The sequence below is a fragment of the Excalfactoria chinensis genome, chromosome 4, assembly GCF_039878825.1.
Source record: "Excalfactoria chinensis isolate bCotChi1 chromosome 4, bCotChi1.hap2, whole genome shotgun sequence".
In the NCBI taxonomy this organism is placed as follows: domain Eukaryota; kingdom Metazoa; phylum Chordata; class Aves; order Galliformes; family Phasianidae; genus Excalfactoria; species Excalfactoria chinensis.
The window spans coordinates 45177420-45196045 of NC_092828.1; the positions used below are offsets into that span (position 1 = coordinate 45177420).

An 18626-nucleotide genomic window follows, 5' to 3' on the forward strand; every position below is an offset into this window, starting at 1 on the left:
CATTCTTCAGCCCCCAGGTGCTCTTAGATTGGCTGTGTGTAATGGAAAGGGCTAAGAATTTACATCCAGTAAACACGATAATAGCAGTATAATTCAAAGCAAGTTACTTTATCGATATTTCAGACATTGTTTGCAGTTTGCTTGTGTCTTGTCTTAGTTTTTGTAATATCCATAGCTCTCCATGTTCAATAGTATCTCGTACATGCAATAGAAATTTTTATATCCAGTGTTTCAAGAAATTCAATAGAAAACTTGTGTTCAGATTTGTTTTGTCATCTTTGACACCTTGTTGAAAAAAAAAAAAAAAAAAAAAAAAAAGAGAGAGAGAAAAAAAGAAAAAAAGTTAAATGTGAACTGGAGATCAGGAAATATCTTGGTTTCTCATTTTTTACCTTGTTTGGCTTCATCTCTTTTCTGAAACTACTTCATTGAAATAATTTACAGGAAGGTTGGCTGTGAAACGTGAGATTGTAGAACATCCATAGGACTGGGTTAACTGAAGAATTACAGAATTCTCTTGCTGTAGAACAAACCTGTGTAATGAAGGATACATAGCAAATGAAAGCTTATGCATCTGGTCATCATCTAGACTCATTTTCCTTATATAAGCATAGTCGTTTCCTCACTCTAAGAATTTCATTAAGTGTTTCCTGAGATTTCTGTTCCAGTTGGAGGCAGTAATAGCTGCTGTTTAGTGAGAGCTGGTTAGTCTTTAAAGGTATGGTCTGTTTTGAAGCCAGTGCTACCATTTAGCTACTACAGTTTTTTCTGTTCAAGAGAAATAACTTATCTCCAGGTATTAGTAAAGGCACTGACCAATAATGACTCAAATCAAGAACAAATTTCTGAATGTAATGTCATTATTAGTTGTAGGTTTGAGAAAGTGTATTGAGTACTGGTCCACAGAGGCTTTGGTTAAGACCTGTACAGTTATAATGGTTATCACTGAAAAATCAAAATTGAATGTAGAAATTTGCACTAACCTTTAATTTTTTTATTCTAATTCATTACACTTTCTTTTTTGTTTTATTGTCTACAAAACTCTTTATTAATGGTTTCAAAAGTTTGTGATTTTTAAGTGAGATTAAAAGCATTAATATATAAAAGTGTAAATAGTACATTTAAATGTATCACACATTCACATACTTATTTTGAAAAATATACAAGATAGCATTCATTTGTTTTCATGGAATGGTCTTCCTCAAAACTGGTCACATAACATGAATGGGTTATCCAGGTCTTCCTCTAGGATGATATTGAGTATCTTTGTGCCCTTGAGAAATAGTGGAATTAGGTATACAAAGATTTCAGGGGAAGAGGGAGGTGAAATTGTGTTCCCACTGCTCATCCCACGCAGCAGATGAGCTTTCTCTCTCTCAGCTTTGAAGAGGATGAGCAAGATTCTGTTGTTTGTCTCTCAGGCAAATATGCGTTCAAGGGGATAGAAGTAGCCCGGGTGGGAACAGCCTACAAATGAAGGTAGCAGAAAAAGTCAAAGAGAAGCTTTTAAGACAAAAGCAGTGGAAAACGGGCTCAGAAATTGCATGAGATGTGGAATAAGGATCATAGCTACGTGATACCAAGGAAAAGGAATTTTTAGTTATTAACTATCGAAGGTCCTAGAACTTTTCAGTTTGAGTTTTCCATTGCTGTCAGATAAAAGTTACAACATACATACCCTATCCAATGGAAGAGTTTGTAAGGAAACAGATCGTTTAAGGCAGATTAATATTTTGTGTTATCTTTATATATCTCTTTCTTGTATGTCCTGAACAGCTGATGAGAATGAAGTATTCACAAACAGTCTAACTGTATTTTCATGATTCCGTAGTGTTAAGTGCACATAACTGCAGCTGACATCAGTAAAATGTGCTTTGATTATATATATTAAGGATATAAAAACAGATATTCTGAAAATCATACTCATGCTATCTGATGGAAGCTCATTTGCATGTAACCTTGGCTGTGTCTCTGTTCTGCTACCAGAAAAAGGGAGATGCTACCTGTACTAAAATGAGAAAATTTTAAATACATAAAAGGTTTGTGGACTATTCCAATTAAACAGATGACTGCACAGAAAAATCATGGAGAAATGTTCTTTGAGTTGCAAGATTTGGATAATGCTCTAAAAAAAGAAGTGGCTTAAAGCCCAGTGGAACTCAGCCTATTTGTGAATGAGGAGAGAAGAGATGCTGTAGGATTACATTTCATTACATCTCTTGTAGTAGTTTTCCATTTGGGAGAAGCCGCTTTGCTCAAGGATGAGGAGGTGGATTGAGTTTTATGAACTCCAGATGGGTAGGATGAAAAGGACACTTAATTTTTAGAGTTTCATCTGTAACGTTACTCTCATTTTAAAGCTAGTGATGCAATTCAGTGTGTTGTTTTGAATTAGACCTCTTATAAACTGTTATTGTTTCGAGTAGATCAAAAACATGGTTATAGCCATGTATATCAATTTTAATCATCATGCATGTATTATTGACACATAAATGTTTATAACCTATTTACCAATGATAATAAATTACTAATTTATTCACCATACAAATCCAAATTACATAACATAAAATATAGGCAAAACATTTGAAATAACTGCTATGTTTTATTAGTGTAAGAAATTTAACCAAATAATTCTTTATTTGTGTCATATTTATGGAATTACTTTTCTTCATTCCTGTGTCTTTAACTTTAGAATGACATTGAAGGTGACAGATGTCTCGAAATCAGCTGGCAATATTTTTTAATGGTAACAAAGAGTGACTGTGTTATGCCTGACTGGTTTGTATTTCAAGTAAGAACTCTCTGTGTCAATAACTTGAATGCTTTAAGATTTGTTTAATTAAACAGCAATAAACCTAATGTACTGAGAAGTACATGACAGCTAATCTCAGCACCATTTTCTCTACATTGTCACAATTGTCCATGTCCCAGAAATGAGTAGTCATTTTCATTAGTAGGTTATTTCTAAAGCATAAATGTATATGTTTTAATACATTAAAATGAAATATCTTAATTATTGCATCATCTGGAAATGTTTCGTTAGTTTATACCGCAAACTATTAAAATATCTATATATATCTATATATAAATATATAAAGACATAAAATCATCAAAAATAGGTATGGATCCCTATGCCAATATATTACTTAACAATCTGTGTTCACAAGAATTGCTTAGTGTGGACAATATGGGCATTTCCAGATAAATACAACATATACAGTATTTTATATTTGAATGTGAAATGGTGTCACATTTTATTCCATCACCTTCTGCTCTGTAGCATTTTCTATAAAAGCTTGTGCAGTGCAGTGATACAAACACAAGCTAGTGTTATAAGAAGAACAGGCTAGTCTGAGAAACTCTTTTCCTGTTCTTGTGTTTTTGTTTTTTTTCCCACAGTGTAGAGTGCCACTGCTAAACTTTCAGTAGTCAAAATTGAGAATATCTTCCATTGAATTAATACTACAAACTAGTATCAATATAGAGCCATTCCATCATACAGATATGTTGGAGTGAGACAAGAGGAGGACCACAAAAAAAGGGATAGAACACCTGTCCTGTGAGGATGGGCTCAGAGAGCTGAGGATGTTCAGCCTAGAGAAAAGAAGACTCCAGGATACTGGCCTTTCAATATCTAAAGGAGAGCTACAGGAAAGAAGAGGGCGGACTCTTTAGCAGGGTATGTTGTGATAGAACAGGGAGAAATGGTTTTGAGTTTAAAGAAGGTATATTTGCATTAAATATAAGGGAAATGGCATTTACAGTGAGAGTGGTGAGGCACTGGCATGGTTGCCCAGTGATGTGGTGGGTGCTTTATCCCTGGAGATACTTAAGGCAAGGCTGTATGAGGCTCTGAGCAACATGATCAAGCTGTGGATGTCCCTGTTCATTGCAGGGGAGTTGAACCTTTAAAGATCCCTTCCATGCTGGTAGTGCACATCTCTTTTCATTAACTAAGTACTTGATCATAATAGAAATGTCCAGATATTTTAAATATGGTAGGAAACTCTTTTGTTCCAGAACCTCTAGGCAGGGGTTGAGGGAGCAGAATCCCTCCCATTGTGATAGAGCAAGTCCAAGACTGCCTCATGAAGCTGAATGTGTACAGGCGTATGGGGCCAGATGGTGTGCATCCCAGGGTCTTGAAGGAATTGGCTGATGTAGCTGTCAAGCCCCTCTGCATCATATTTGAAAATTCATGCCTGTCAGACAAAGTCCCTGGTAAAGAGAAAAAAGGATATATCACTTCAGTTTTTAAGAAAAGGAGAAAGGAAGACCTATGGCACTACTAGCTAGTGAGTCCTGCATCTGTGCCTGGCAAGATCATAGAGCAGATTCTCTTGGAAAGTGTCTTAAGGCTCATGCAAGATGAGGAGGTGATTGGAGGCATCCATTATAACTTTACCAAGAACCAATCATGCCTGACCAATCTGGTAACCTTCCATAATAGAGCAACTGCATCAGTGGTCAAAGGAAGAGCAACTGATATTATCTACCTGGACTTGTGCAAGGCCTCTGATGTGGACCCACACCACATCATCATTATTATTATTATTATTATTATTATTATTATTATTATTATTATTATTATTATTATTATTATTATTATCATCTAAGTTGGAGGAATACAGATTTGAAGGATGAACTATTTGGTGACATGGAATTGACTGAATGGTCACAGCCAGAGGTTTGTAGTCAATGAATCTGTGTCTGAGTGGAAGTTGGTAATGAGTGGTGTCCTCCAAGAGATCTTTCTTAGCACTGTTCCTTTTCAACATCTCTATCAATGACAGACAATGGGATTGAGTGTACCGTCAGCAAGTTTGCTGATGGCACCAAACTTTGTGGTGCTGTTGGCACAATAGATATGTACAGAGGGACCTGGATACACTTGAAAAGTGGGCACACAGGAATCTAATGAGGTGCCATTGTAGCTTGCTTCATGGTACTATTTTATTAATGTTTTGGTATCAAGTAATTTTCATAATTTGGCAGAAAATTGTCACAATAATATATATATGTATATATATGAATAACAAAAACAACACTAAAACTTGGTTGGGTTACTTTGGTGCAACAGAGGAAGAGAACAAGCTATTTACTCACTGATAAAAGAGTGCTGGCCATTATGAGAGTGTAAGAATTTTTGTATTCATATCATTGATTATTGCTGAAGTATGGCTAAGACAAAAAAATAAAGAGTTGAAGTTGTAATACACGCTGGTTAGTTCTTGTTTATGTTTGTAGATATATTCAACAGATAATTTTTTCAATTTCATATTGGGTGCTGTGATGTGTGAATGTAGCCTAGTCGTGTCTGTCTGTGTATCAGTTTTCCAGGAATTATGTTGTAGGTGGCCTTTGTTTTTTTCAAATTCAGAAGTATGGAGCACAACAGAAGCATGTTTGGTGTCTGGGCTAAGTAAGGATACATATGTGACTTCTAATCTAAAACAAGCAAAAGATCTCTTACTTTCTGTGTAAGTGGCCATGCTGCATGCTTTGAGGAGACTGAAGACACATTTACTTATGCTAGATATGTCTTCAAATTTAGTTGAAAACTTTGTTTTTTGTTTGTATTAATATTAGTCCAGATATACAACTTATTTTTAATTTGTCTTTGAAAGATTATTGTATCAGAGAGTAGAAACACAGAAATTATACATCTCTCTGCCAGGTGGATTTACAAAATATATTTGTTTGAGTAACACAATGTTACTCTATTGCAGGATTCTTGAAATAGTATTTCTTCTCTAGGCAGCTCATTTCATGTTAGTTTCGTGGTACATTAAAACAGAATTATTGGGAAACCATTTGAGCAATCAATTTGGGCTTTAATTACCTTGAATATAATTGAAAAATGTTTTGAAAGGATATGATGAAAATGCAAATCTATTCTGTACTTCTGATATAGAATGTACTGTGATGCATTATTGATATTACTGAACTGAGTTTTTTCAAACAGAACAATTTCAGCTGGAATTCTGATTACTTAATAAAGTTAAGGAGCAGTTCTGTGTGAAATTATTGCTAATTTCTTATTGTATGAAACACAAGAAGGTGGGTGCTCCCCTTGATAAGGATGGAAGAGTTCCTAGTGGACTGTACAACATGCATGAAGTGAAGGCAGTGCCAACTACTTCATGGCATCTAACCATGTTTTTGGGGCCCCCAGTACAGGAAGGAAGCAGAGCTGTTGGAGCGGGTCCAGTGGAGGGCCACAAAAATGATCAGAGGCCTGGAGCACCTTGTCTATGAAGAAAGATTTTGGAACTTGGGCTTTTTTGGCTCACAGAAGAGAAAGCTCCAGGGAGACCCCTCTGCAGCCTTCCAGTTCTTGAAGGGAACTTAGAAGCTGGAGGAGGATTGAACAAAACACTGGTTTTAAAAAAAATGTGTTATGTCTGGTGTTCCCCAAGGGTCAGTGTTAGGGCCTGACTTGTTTAATGTCTTTATTGATGACCTGGATGATAGGATTGAGTGCACCCTTAGTAAGTTTGCAGATGACAGCAGGTTGGAAGGATCTGCCTGGGGAGTAATTCTTTAACAGCAAATATTCTCATGGAAGCAAAATTTAGAGGGGAAGCCATCTCTAGGATCTGAGGTACTCAAGTTATTAGTGTCTGATATGGCAAGGTGATCAAGTTTTCTCTTTTACTGTAGCTGTAGTATAATCATGAGTGTGATAAGCCTCATTCACAGTCAGAGCACAGACAGGATGTACCTGCAGCACAGGTTCTCCAGATAGCAGTACAAGAATGGTCTTTGCTTAGTGCTTCTGAAATGATGCTTTCTCCTGTTTACCACTTTGCTAAGCTACATCTCAGATATCTTGTCTGTCCTCTGTTCTTGGGACAGTATCACCACAGATCAGATTGTTTCTGCCTGTTATTTTCTCCTGTGATGTGTTTAGAGCTTCCATGCCAGCAGGCTCTTCTTTTCTTATGTGAAATCAGAACACAGTTTGAATGGAAACCAAAGGAAGATTCACTGATAAAATATGAAATACAATTCAAAATTCCAAATACCGTGTGCTGCTTCAAGCAAACATTTTGATCACACAACTTGAAGATGAAGAGGTGAAGATATAATTTGCGTCCCATGACAATCTCTATTTTTTATCATGAGTGGTACTCATATTCCTCATTATTCAGAATGTTCTTTCTTCCTTACAGTGATATGTGTAAATAATATCTACATTATTTACAGATGTGGCTAATGTGTAAAACTGATTTTAGATCTTGGGTTCTGAAAACATGCACATCCATGTGCTTGATGAACATGTAATTTAATTTACTTCACTGTTTCATAGAATCATGGGATGGTTGAGGTTGGAAGGAATGACAGGATCACCTAGTCCAATCCCCCTGCTGTAAAATGTGTTGACTATTTTTTCAGAGCTATGTGTTTAGATGGATGTCTTTATCAAGTCAGATATGACATAACAGTAGCTTTAGTTCATGAGATTAAGTCTAGCTTAGCAAAATTCAGAACTAAATCTGTTTTATGATGATCTGATAAACTATATTTGAGTTTATTTGTCATGAAAGCTGCCTAGTATCTAGTGGTATAAATTTAAAAATGCATGCCTAGCCTGGAATTGAAGGCAAGGAAGATTATCTTACTCTGCTGTCCTGCTTCCTAATATTAGATAGAATATTATTTAAGAGAAACAGATAAATAAAAATGTTACTTAAGCCTTATATGATTGTCTAAAGTACTTGCTCATTTTGGAGATGTAGTTACCTGTGATAAGTAATGGACTCTCTTAGAAGTTCTAGCTGAAAATGTCTTGTGAGGGAGAAATGACAAACCTAGAAGATCCTTCTGTACTGTTTGTTTGTTTGTTTGTTTTCTTCTATGTTTTTGTTTTGTTTTGTTTTTTCCACAGAATTCTGGGTTGGCTGGGTTTTCTATAACAGCTTATTTAGAAGACAGTAATATAATAGTTACTGAATCTGGTTATACCGCTGATCTAAATTTCACTTTCACAATTGGATGTGGTAAAAGATGTGTCCTGAATCTCTCTTTTATCTGTCTGTCTGTATGTCTATCTGTTTATTTAATTTACTGGCCAGAAATGAAATTTTTGTTTTATGCCTCGGTTATGGGTGCTGTCTGCGGAGAAAGAGTTCACATATCACTAAGACAAAAACAAAGAAATGGTTGTGGTGGTGGGATTTGTTTGCATAAATAGTATGTAAATCACAGTCACAACCTCATCTTCTGCTCAAGATCTTAATACTTTCCTTCCTTAATATAGAGAAGAGATCATATAAACAGATAAGGTGAAGTTACATTTGGCTGGTGTACCTGGATACATGTTAGAATACTTGCCTGGTAAAGCAACCACATAAAGTGGAAGAATTGTGCACAGATTTGTCTGGACAAAGACAGTAAAAAGAAAATTTTATAAGCCTTTTAAAGCAGAAGTTTTTTCCCTCATCAAGATTATTACAGATAATAGACAGTAAGGATTCTACTATGAGGAGATGAGATGGTTGTGTGTGAGAACTTTGCTGGCTGGAAAGTAAATATATGAAAAGCAACCTTAATAGGCACTATTTGGGTAGCTAAATGTAATTAGTATTTGGAGTTTGACTTTATCTGCACAACACAAAATTCCATGTCTTGCCATCCCCATTATTATATTTTATCTGTGCTATGACTTATCAGAAAATGTGATTGATGCAGTTCTTCATATTGGAAGTTCCAAAGAAGAATGCTAATTTGGTTTACTTCCTACAGCTTATGTAAAAATATATAGTTCCAACAGATCTAGTCTTTTGCCTGAGGGAAAATATTAGAAAAAAACATAATAAGAGTAAATGCTGAAATCTGTGAGATTAAACAGGTTTATTTTGCAGTCAGAGTGAGCTGTTTGAAAGCACTTCTGTCTTTATTTCCAGAACAAACATGAAAGCAGTGTGATTTATTTTTTTTTTAATCTTTCCTAGTAATTATTTTTGTGGCTGTGTTCTAGTAACCTTGTGAAGGTGATGTTCAGAGCCCTGAATGACTGTCTCTCTCACACAGACATGTACTATACACACATTGTACAGCTGAGTCACACTCTGTACTGATTCAATAGTACTGTGCTAGTTAAAATAGCATTTCTATTGTTCTTTTGTTAAACATCTATTTTCACATTCTGAACAGCTGAAAAAAAGAATCAGAGGAAATGTAATCTGCAGCACACTACCTTTTGTGGTGTACGATTGATGAGCGATATCCATTTTAACGTCTTATTCCCGACACACTGCTTTTCTTTAGTTTTGAATAGGTTTGACAACACTCTAGCATTACTCATGAAGTAAGTAGTTAGAAAGGTAATAGGCCTGAGGAAGAGCTGCATTGCTCAGAAAGGCCTTAAAGGATAAACAATTATTTGTAAGCTACATGTTTACAAGAAATTTTCTGATGTTCATGTCATGAACAAATTCTTCAATTGGTAAAATATACTGTTGTACAAGTTTCTGTCAAAGGCTTACAAGTATGAGAAATTGTAATGTGAGACAGGAACAGAAGCAGTTTTTCTTATTCACAAATTATAAATGTTTCAGTTTCCTTATTAAAATTTAAACAATTGAAAAAAATATTGATTTAATTTCTGATAAAACTCAGCACTTTATTATATCTATTTTTGTTCAGCTCTACTAGTTACTACAATATATCACTCTGTTATGTCATATATATCACTTCGCTATGCTATTTCGTGGTATATGTTTTACTGTAATAGAGCCAAAGTAATATTATTTATGTGAGATTTTTGATGCAGTTTGTGGGATCAGATTGTCAGCTGTCACTGAACAGGTGGGTCAGGCATTACCCAAGGAGTGGCTAGGTGTCATTCGGTGAGTGGTGAGCAATTGCATTGTGCATCACTTGTTTTGTGTATATGCATACTTGACTGTATATGTGTGTATATGTCAAATGTCCTGGTTCTTTCCCTCCAATCTGTGAGCCTCCCCAGCTCCCTCACTGGCAGGACAATAAGAGAAGCTCAGAAAAAACAAATGTTCTTGGCTCTTCGCAACACTGCTCAACAGCAACTAAAACATTGTTGTGTTACTAACATTGTTTTTCTCCTAAAGCCAAAACAAAGCATTATACCAGACACTATGAAGGAAAATCAACTCTGTCTCTGCTGAGACCAGGACAACTGAGATTTTGATGTGTATAAACAGCTGCTAAATACATATATGATAAACAGATTGGTATTTGTTCATTAAAAGAAGAAAATGAATGTTTGAACAGACAGAGGAAATGACTTTTCTGATTATCTGAGCTTAAAAAAAAAAAAAAAAAGAAAAAAGAAAAGAATCTGCATAACAAAATACAGAATTACATGTAGAGGCTATGTGTACTATGAGTAAGGTATATTTTATTTTTTAAAATGGTTTTTTACACTTTTGTTGTTGTTGTTTCCCTGTACCTCCGGCACTCCTATAATTTAGCATAGCCTGAGGTTTTGGGAACATGTTAAAATACACTGACTCACACCTGCTGACCATCTTAATTGGCAGCTGTTGACACATCCATTTAAAATCTACAAGCCTCACCCTGTTTTCTATCTAAATCTTTTGTGGCACAAGCTAGCAATTATTAGGAGAAAATAAAACTTCTAGCTATTGAGTCAGTGCCTTTCTTCAGGATTTTCTCCTGTTCAGGTCAGCTTCCTTAAATCTTCCTTAATAGCTACAATTCTGTCTGCCCTCTCCCTACTATAGATTCCTGCCTTTTCTGTCCTTCCAAAAGTTAACAGGCAGGGCTTTACAGGATAAGAAAGTTGTTATGGGATTTCTGAGATTTGACAGAATGAGAGATTGCTGCATTTGTGAAACTACTTGTTAGGCTAGGCAAGGTAGTACCAGAAACTTGAGAACCCTTGGTCCAAACTGAGCATTGGCTTAGAACTTGATGGATAGAGATAAGATGGGCCTGGTATAATCAAAGGGCAATTGTTCTCGCTCTAGAAACATTGCACAGGATAAAATAATTTGGGAGATAATTCAGCTTTTACAATTATTTCTTAATTTGTGCCTTTTCAGTGGTATCTTCATCTACTATTATTAGATAGTCTTAGTAACATGAAAAGCTGGTTACATCCTCAAAATGGTGTCTTGAGGTGGAGAAATTCTGTTGTCACTGTCTGCAGATGAAAAAATTCTATGGTGATGGAAGGAACTGAGTTGGATGCTCCCTATGGTTTCCCCATTATTGAGGATTCTTCTCAGAAACCTGATAGCTGAGCAACAGGAGTTGTCAATTTGGGTTATACCAATATTCACATTGTAATGTGTTCTGAATCAAAATATGAAACTATACCAGGGATAATACAGTGTTGAACATTCCATGTTAATCAGCTGGCCTGTCTACATTTAATAGGCCGAGTAGCGACTAAGAAAGCTCAAAAGTTGAATTCACCCGTGTCCTCACACAGATTTTCTGAAATTATGTGCTTTTTATACCTGATCTAATCTGTCTTTGGTCTGCCACCTTCAATTTACAGAAGCATTTCTCAAGATAAAAAAAACTTCTTTTCCTTGATTATGTTAACAAACAACTTTTTTTTTTTTTTTTTTTTTTTAGGATGCTTTGAGTGTTGCATCAAATGCCTGGGAGGTATTCCCTATGCATCTTTGATTGCTACCATACTGCTGTATGCCGGTGTTGCACTGTTCTGTGGTTGTGGACATGAAGCTCTTTCAGGAACTGTCAACATTCTGCAAACCTACTTTGAGATGACAAGAGCTGCAGGAGATGTCATTGATGTCTTTACTATGTAAGTTACTACTTCTTTTAATTGTCTCCTTTTAAAACTGCTGAAAAATTCCAGAGAGGATATGAATTTGAGTTAAGGAAATGTTTTCAGTTTAGTAAATCAATTATTTTTAATAATGAGGTAAATTATAAATAAAATTTACACTCTTGTTGCCTCTTTAAAATATTTTTATCTTGGATATTTGAAGTCCAGTATCCTCTCTGACTCACACTCCTAACTAAAGCTGGAGAAACCTATCCACCGTTCTTAAAGCCATTTCTTTCTTAAATGCTTTTTGAAGAAATGAAGTGATTTGATCATCCATTGCATTGAGGGACAGCACCATACATTGCTACAGGTTTGGGGCAGGGTAGATGCATGGAGGAAAAGGACCTGGGGATATCAGTCAGCAGTCAGTTGAACATGAGCCAGCTGTGTGCCTAGGTGGCCAAGAAGACTAAAGATATTCTGTCTTGTATTAGAAATAATGGTACAAGAGTACAGTGTTTAGTTTTGGGCCCCTCACTGCAAGATGGACATTGAAACCCTCTAGCATGTCCAAAGAAGGGCAATGAAGCTGTGAAGGATCTGGAGCATGAGTCTTATGAGGAGAAGCTGAGGGAGCTGGGGTTGTTCAGTCTGTAGAGGAGGAGGCTCAGGGAGCTCTCTGCAACTCCCTGAAAGGCATCTGTAACAAGGTGGGGGTCAGCTTATTTTCCCAGGTAACAGTGACAGGATGAGAGGTAATGGCCTTAAGTTGCACCAGGAGATGTTCAGATTGGAAATTAAGAAAAATTTCTTCTCAGTAAGAGTGATGAGGTATTGGAACAGGCTGCCCAAGGAGGGGTCACAGTCCCTGGAGACTTTCGAGAAAGGAGTAGGTGTGGCACTTAGGAACACAGTTTAGTGGATGTGGGTTGAGTTGGTGTCAGTCATCTTAGAGGTCTTTTCCAACCTTAACGATTCTATGATTCACAGTGTATGAAATTGTTTCTCTCTTTCACTATGGAGAAGGAGGCGGTATCAGAGGAAACTAGTAGGTGTCTGGTTCAAAAGGCACTAGCAGTGATGTTTTTTCAATTAAGTAGCAGACTTATGCAGCTCAGGAAGTCCCAAAGGCTGGAGTAGCACTGGAGAGCTGTCCTGTTTGTTTTCTGTGTTCTCGGTCTTTTATATCTATTTTTTGAGATGAGAAATTGAACAAGAAAGTTGTGCAGTCTGACTCGGTGCCACTATTTTCATGATATTCACATGTTTTTTGAATCTGAAATCTTGTGTGGTGCTCTATCATCAACATTTTCCTCAGAGCTTCTCTCAGAATATTAGCAGTACTGTTTCTGAAATTAGTAGTCAGATGGGAGAAATTTAGCGAATAAGTATGTCTCGCTTCACTGCATACAAATTTATTCTCCTAAGGACTGAGGAATTTAAATGTTCTTGTATGATAATATATTAGGTTCATGGGAAGTATGTGACTTCTGCTTTGAGCTTTTTGTCTTGTCATTTAGAATAATGAGTCTGACTTGACTTGGCAGCTAAGGTTCATTGTTATCCTAAACAAAAGGTCGGTCTTTTTATTTGGCTCTAACATATTTTATTAGTCCCTAAGGAAGCCATTAGTGTGGAACAGCCACAAGTCGATGCTTTCTCTTCATGGCAGATTTTCCTGTTTCCCTCTGTCAAATTCTGAAGTGAAAATATCAGTCAGGAAGCCTCATTGTTCAAATGCAGGCAATTCACTGAAATGACTAAGGAACTGTAAATGTGATTTATTTTATTTTCATCTGTTCAATTACTTAAAAACCTCCTGAAGCTGATATTTCCTTGAAAGACCTATTAGGGCCAAAAGTTCTGTTCATTGAATAGTGAGAGATGCATCTGAAATGGTATCTTAAAGTTGTTTAAACTGGATAAACTGTGTGATTCTCAAAGATGTTTGCATATCAATTTTCCACTTAAAGAGAAAGTACTCTAATTTTTAAAATAATCTCATATACTGAGACAGTGCTTGATGTTTTCTCATAACTATTGACTGATTAACAGTTGACAATACAAAAGTTCTGTGGTAATTATATGCCTTTGAAAGGCCAAAAAGCAGAAAAAAAAAATAATAAAAAAAAAAGTGTAAGTAGAACAAGCAGTGTAGTTTCTACATTCTTACAAAAGTTCATACTAAAATGGACATCTAACACAGTTGTTTATTTTTCTGATTTCAAATAATAAGAATGAAAAGATATATTGGGGTGTTCTGCTGAATTACTTTTAGGCTATTTAAGACATTTTGGCTCTTAAAGTTTCTGCTGCTCTGAAGCTGACCTGGAGGCTGTCCCTTGGTGATGAATGTGAGAGGGTAATATCCCAGTGGAATGAAGTTTGTTCTGTTTCATCACACCTATAATTGCTATCTATATTTTTATTAGCCTGGTGGATTTTGAATGCCATTCAGTATAAAATTGCTTATGCAGCTGGTGAGAAATAAGGGCTTTCTTAGCCACACTTAGAACTACTGCGTTTGTTCTGAGCTCAAATAACACAGCACACAAGGCATTCTTTGTAGTTACTCATTGCAATTTAAAAGGAGTAAACCCCTATAGAGAATGCAGCTTCTCTCTCTCCAAAAAATAAACAAAGGAGGTCTGAAGCACCCTTCATGTTCCTGAAAATAAAACACAAAGTACCTAAAGCCAACAAAGCCATTCAGAAATGTCCATGGACATGTCATGACATGGACATTTCATTAGAAATGTCCATGTCATAGCAGCAGCAGCAAAAATTTTATATCAGAGCCATGAGGGAACTACTGTCCATTACTGTCCCCACAAGGCCTCCCCTGGGACCTCCCACACCCTGCTCAATTCTGTCAGCCCTTATCTCTCCCAGTCATGAGTCTGGGGATGCCCCAGCTGCCCTGTTCCTTCTGGGGGACTGGGATGTGCTCTAGCCATGAGGTTTAGCCTTACCAGCCACATGGCCCCGATCCCACACAGCACTCTGGTGCACAGGGAGTCCTGAATTCATTAATAATCTACAATGATTCCTTTAAGTCCCCTCTGAGCAATCTGCCCTCGAGGACTCAGCCAAGAGCTGCTTTGGAAATATTAATAAGTAGTAAATACTCAGAATTTGGAAGGAAAAAAAATGAGTATGAATATTGCATTTTGTTTTAAAATTCCTTTAATGTGAGACAGTGAAATTAATTTCCTCAAATTTATGATTTTGCTTCCAAGTTAAATCGTGGAACAATCATTGTCAGTACTTCTTTGACCTTTGAGACATCCTGCAGCGACACTGGGTGAGGTGGAGACGGTGCTTTTAGAGCAATGGGTTACAGTTACCCATGATCTTTTGATTACTTACGTGGAAAACAAACAAGCAGTCATTGCATATTATGTGCTAAAAACAATAGGTTCTAAAAACATTACGTTGTAAAAATCAATAAGGATTTTATTAAGAGAACTTTGTCTCTGAAGTACTGGCTTGCAGCCCAGCTTAAGCAACTCCAGGCCGCTGTGGGCAAAACAGATATTCTAAGTTCTGTCCTAAGATGTGTTTGGGGTGTGAATTCCTTCGAGCTGATAGGGAGTGACTATTTCAGTTTCCTGTGATTAAAAAAGATTCTCAGAAAATTATATATATAAGGTGGCTTAATTTATCCTGAAGACTGTTTTTATGCTATTCTAACTCTAAGAGGTCAATGGTTTATGTTGCATACTTTGTCAGTTTAACAGCTCTGCAGACTTCACTGAAACTGAATAATCTGCTTTGGGTAGATATGGTATTCAGTTGTTACTCTAATAACTTAACAACCTCCATTGGGCTGTATATCTACAGTGGGTACTAGATTCACTTTATCACCAACTTAGACAAGATTCCAGAGTCAGGAGAAATTTTTGGACAATTGTCAAACGTATTTTTTTGAACTCCTTTGTTACATTTTTCTGGTGTTTGGAGCAAATTCTAGAAGATAGTCTTCAGGCAATCAACAGCACAAGGTACATTTGGTGTATTTCCCAACAGCATATTTTTACCATTCTCTTTTCACTATGCAAGGCCAGTTATTACCATCTGTCACATATTTGTGATACACAGGCCATGAAACAAGGGAAGCAAGCTCTTAGAGTAGAAAATGAAGAAACCTTCCTGATAGGAAAAATAACAACCTTTTTATAGTACAGCTAGAGCTACTTCAGGTCATGGCAAATTCAATTCATTTTAAAGCTGCAATAGTAAACTAGATGAAATTACTATATGTAAATCCATTGTTGCTATCCTCGATATTAGATATGCTATGGATACTCCACAGAATCCATCTTACAGATAAAAAATTCCTTCTTTTAAAAATGCCAAAGCCCCTGGTTTGGATTCTGAAGCATCCAGGTTTGATGCTTGCTGATAACCTTCCTGTCAGTTGGAGAGTATTCATGATTTATTAAAAGGGTATTTCTTAATAAAAGGCATATGTGTGTGCAGCTGTTTTGATTTGAAGAAAAAGAAGAGCATTCATTGAAGCTTTTATATCCCCCTACCATGCTCTCATACTGTTTGAAAACAGAGTTTAGAAAGGTAAATGAATGGATGTTATTCTCATCTTTTTGTTTTTTCTATGATTCATTTGTGTTGATTTTGCAGTTATCACAAGTTAAATATTGGTATAACTAACAATAGCCCTTTTATGATTAATATTACATTAATATTAATGGCATTCTGTGAAAGGTATTACAATGAAATTTGTAGTAAAGGCTAGCTGATATGAAATACAATATTTATAAATATTTGAATTAGATCATATGATATTTCTGTTTTAGTCATCTACCTAGTATACAAGAAGTACTGTATGTGTCCATTCTGTTACAAAAGCCTGGTGTTCAACAAATGTGAACTTTTAAACACTCTATATTATAGGATAGAAAAGTTGTAAGGAGAATCAATTGCAAGCTTATGCAGTTCTGTTTCATAATATGTTTGGAAACTGTTCAGAGACTGGAGAGGTAAAAATCTGTTAAGTTCATGAAGTAAACTACTAAAAAGTTCATGGTAGCTCCTATGAATATCAGTGGAATGGTCTTATGTAAATAATTATCTAGTCTTTGTGTAAATACAGTCCACTACTTTTAGGCAGACAAATATATTATTTAATGTCTGTTAATCAGCTTTCTTTCTTAGTTACGTGGAATTTTAGATTGGCTGTAATAACTGTGCACCTTTCTCAGATGGCAGTTCATTTTCATCTGATTGTTCTTTTTCTTTTTCATCTGAGTTAACTTTACACAATAATCTTACACACGTAAATGGAAAGCATATATGCCTATGTCATGTACATCTGTCTAAATACTTCTTGTGCTATGTGAAACTAAGATTGCTGGCCATTAAACAGGATGTCTGAAAAGGACAGAATTAACTATTACCAATCCCAATCTGTATTAGTATCAAGTAATAGCATAGTCTTTATGCTATTACCATTAACTGTGTGTGACTCCAAGCTTGCATTTATAATAATGAAATAATAATCCTGCAGTAAGCTACATCATTATAATATATATTCCTATTGAAAGCTGAATGGAAATTCAGTACCCATAGTGCTCAACACCATCATGTAATTCTGCTGGATGCCTGCACCCTGCTGTGCACTATTTCCAGTCTATTTTTGGCCTTCTATAGGCAAAGAAGGTTCAAGATTTCTTCTGTAATTATCATTTTCTAAAATGTTTTCAAGAAAGCAGTATTGCCAGAAGTAAGAAGACAGAACAAGCCTAGATTATCAGAAATAACACTGAGAGACCACCTAATCCACATCATAGTGGATATTCTTAAATAAACTTTTAAAGATCCTTTCTTATTCCAAGAGCATTTGTTTTTGCTGCTATTGCACAAACTCTTCTGTTTGTGCAGTACTCTAATGTCTCATCAGGTTGTGAATTCTCTGCTGGTTTTAGAAATGCTCCATGAATATCAGCTCAACTACCCTTTTTCTGGGAAGGATGCAACGTTCAAAGTTTTAAAGGAGGTTGACTTAAGGTAGAATTCTGCATTCTTATATAGTCGTATACCACAAAAGAATCTGTTATAAACAGCATGAACTTAACATCATGTTATCTGCTGTTCGGAGTAGAAGGACAAAATGCATAATACAAGAACTACTTGCATCCTATAATACAGTAATCTTTTCATTATATAATACCAACAGTCTGACTTCTGTATTGAGCAAATGTTTGTATGCATTTTACAGAATTTCTGACAGAAATACAGAGCCAAAAGATGGCTCTGTCAGCTGTTCTTACTTGTAGTACATTTTATTTCTCTTCCAACTAAAAAAAGCAAAACCACACAAATCTTTTGGGCCTTCATTGTTCCTATCATTCATCTATTTGTGATCCTTTCTCCATTCATCATTTTCCCACAAACTTTAATTGAACACTCTGTACTCTGATATGTTTATTTCCCACCTGTATTTTAGAAGTTTAGATTCTGCATTAAATTAATCTCTGAAAAATACCCTAAGGAGTTATGCTGATATTTTTTTACTGGTCTCATTTTTCTTTTTTCTACATTGAGAATATTTTAGTCTCATTTTACCTCAAGTATTGCATTACCTAAAGTTTTTTACTCGCTCTGCAGTGTATGATTGTTAATCCTCCTTTTTCCCCCCTGGCTGTATAATTTCCTTCTGAAGTTTGTCTTTGCTTGTCTGTCCCTTCTTTCTTAATGATACCCCTATGCTTCAGCCCTCTTTGCTCAAATCATTTAAGTGAATGGCATCATGAACTTACAGACTGTTCCCAGCAGGTGTGCAGGAGAGGCTAAGCACCTCTTTTCAAAAGTTCCCTCGTACATGACTTCTGCAGATGCCACACAAAACTTCTTG

General features: G+C 35.9%; 1 protein-coding gene and 1 non-coding gene across 2 annotated transcripts in view; both read left to right on the forward strand.

Annotated features, from left to right (window-relative positions):
- Nucleotides 1–18626, forward strand: part of GPM6A (glycoprotein M6A) — a 99588-nt gene that overhangs the window by 52950 nt on the left and 28012 nt on the right. The window contains exon 2 of the mRNA XM_072334224.1: nt 11593–11785. Within this exon, the coding sequence (XP_072190325.1) occupies nt 11593–11785 (193 nt within the window). The remainder of the gene's footprint in view (nt 1–11592; nt 11786–18626) is intronic.
- On the forward strand, nt 6039–6166 carry LOC140252337 (U6atac minor spliceosomal RNA). The gene has a single exon (XR_011903618.1). It is a non-coding gene; the product is annotated as a U6atac minor spliceosomal RNA (small nuclear RNA).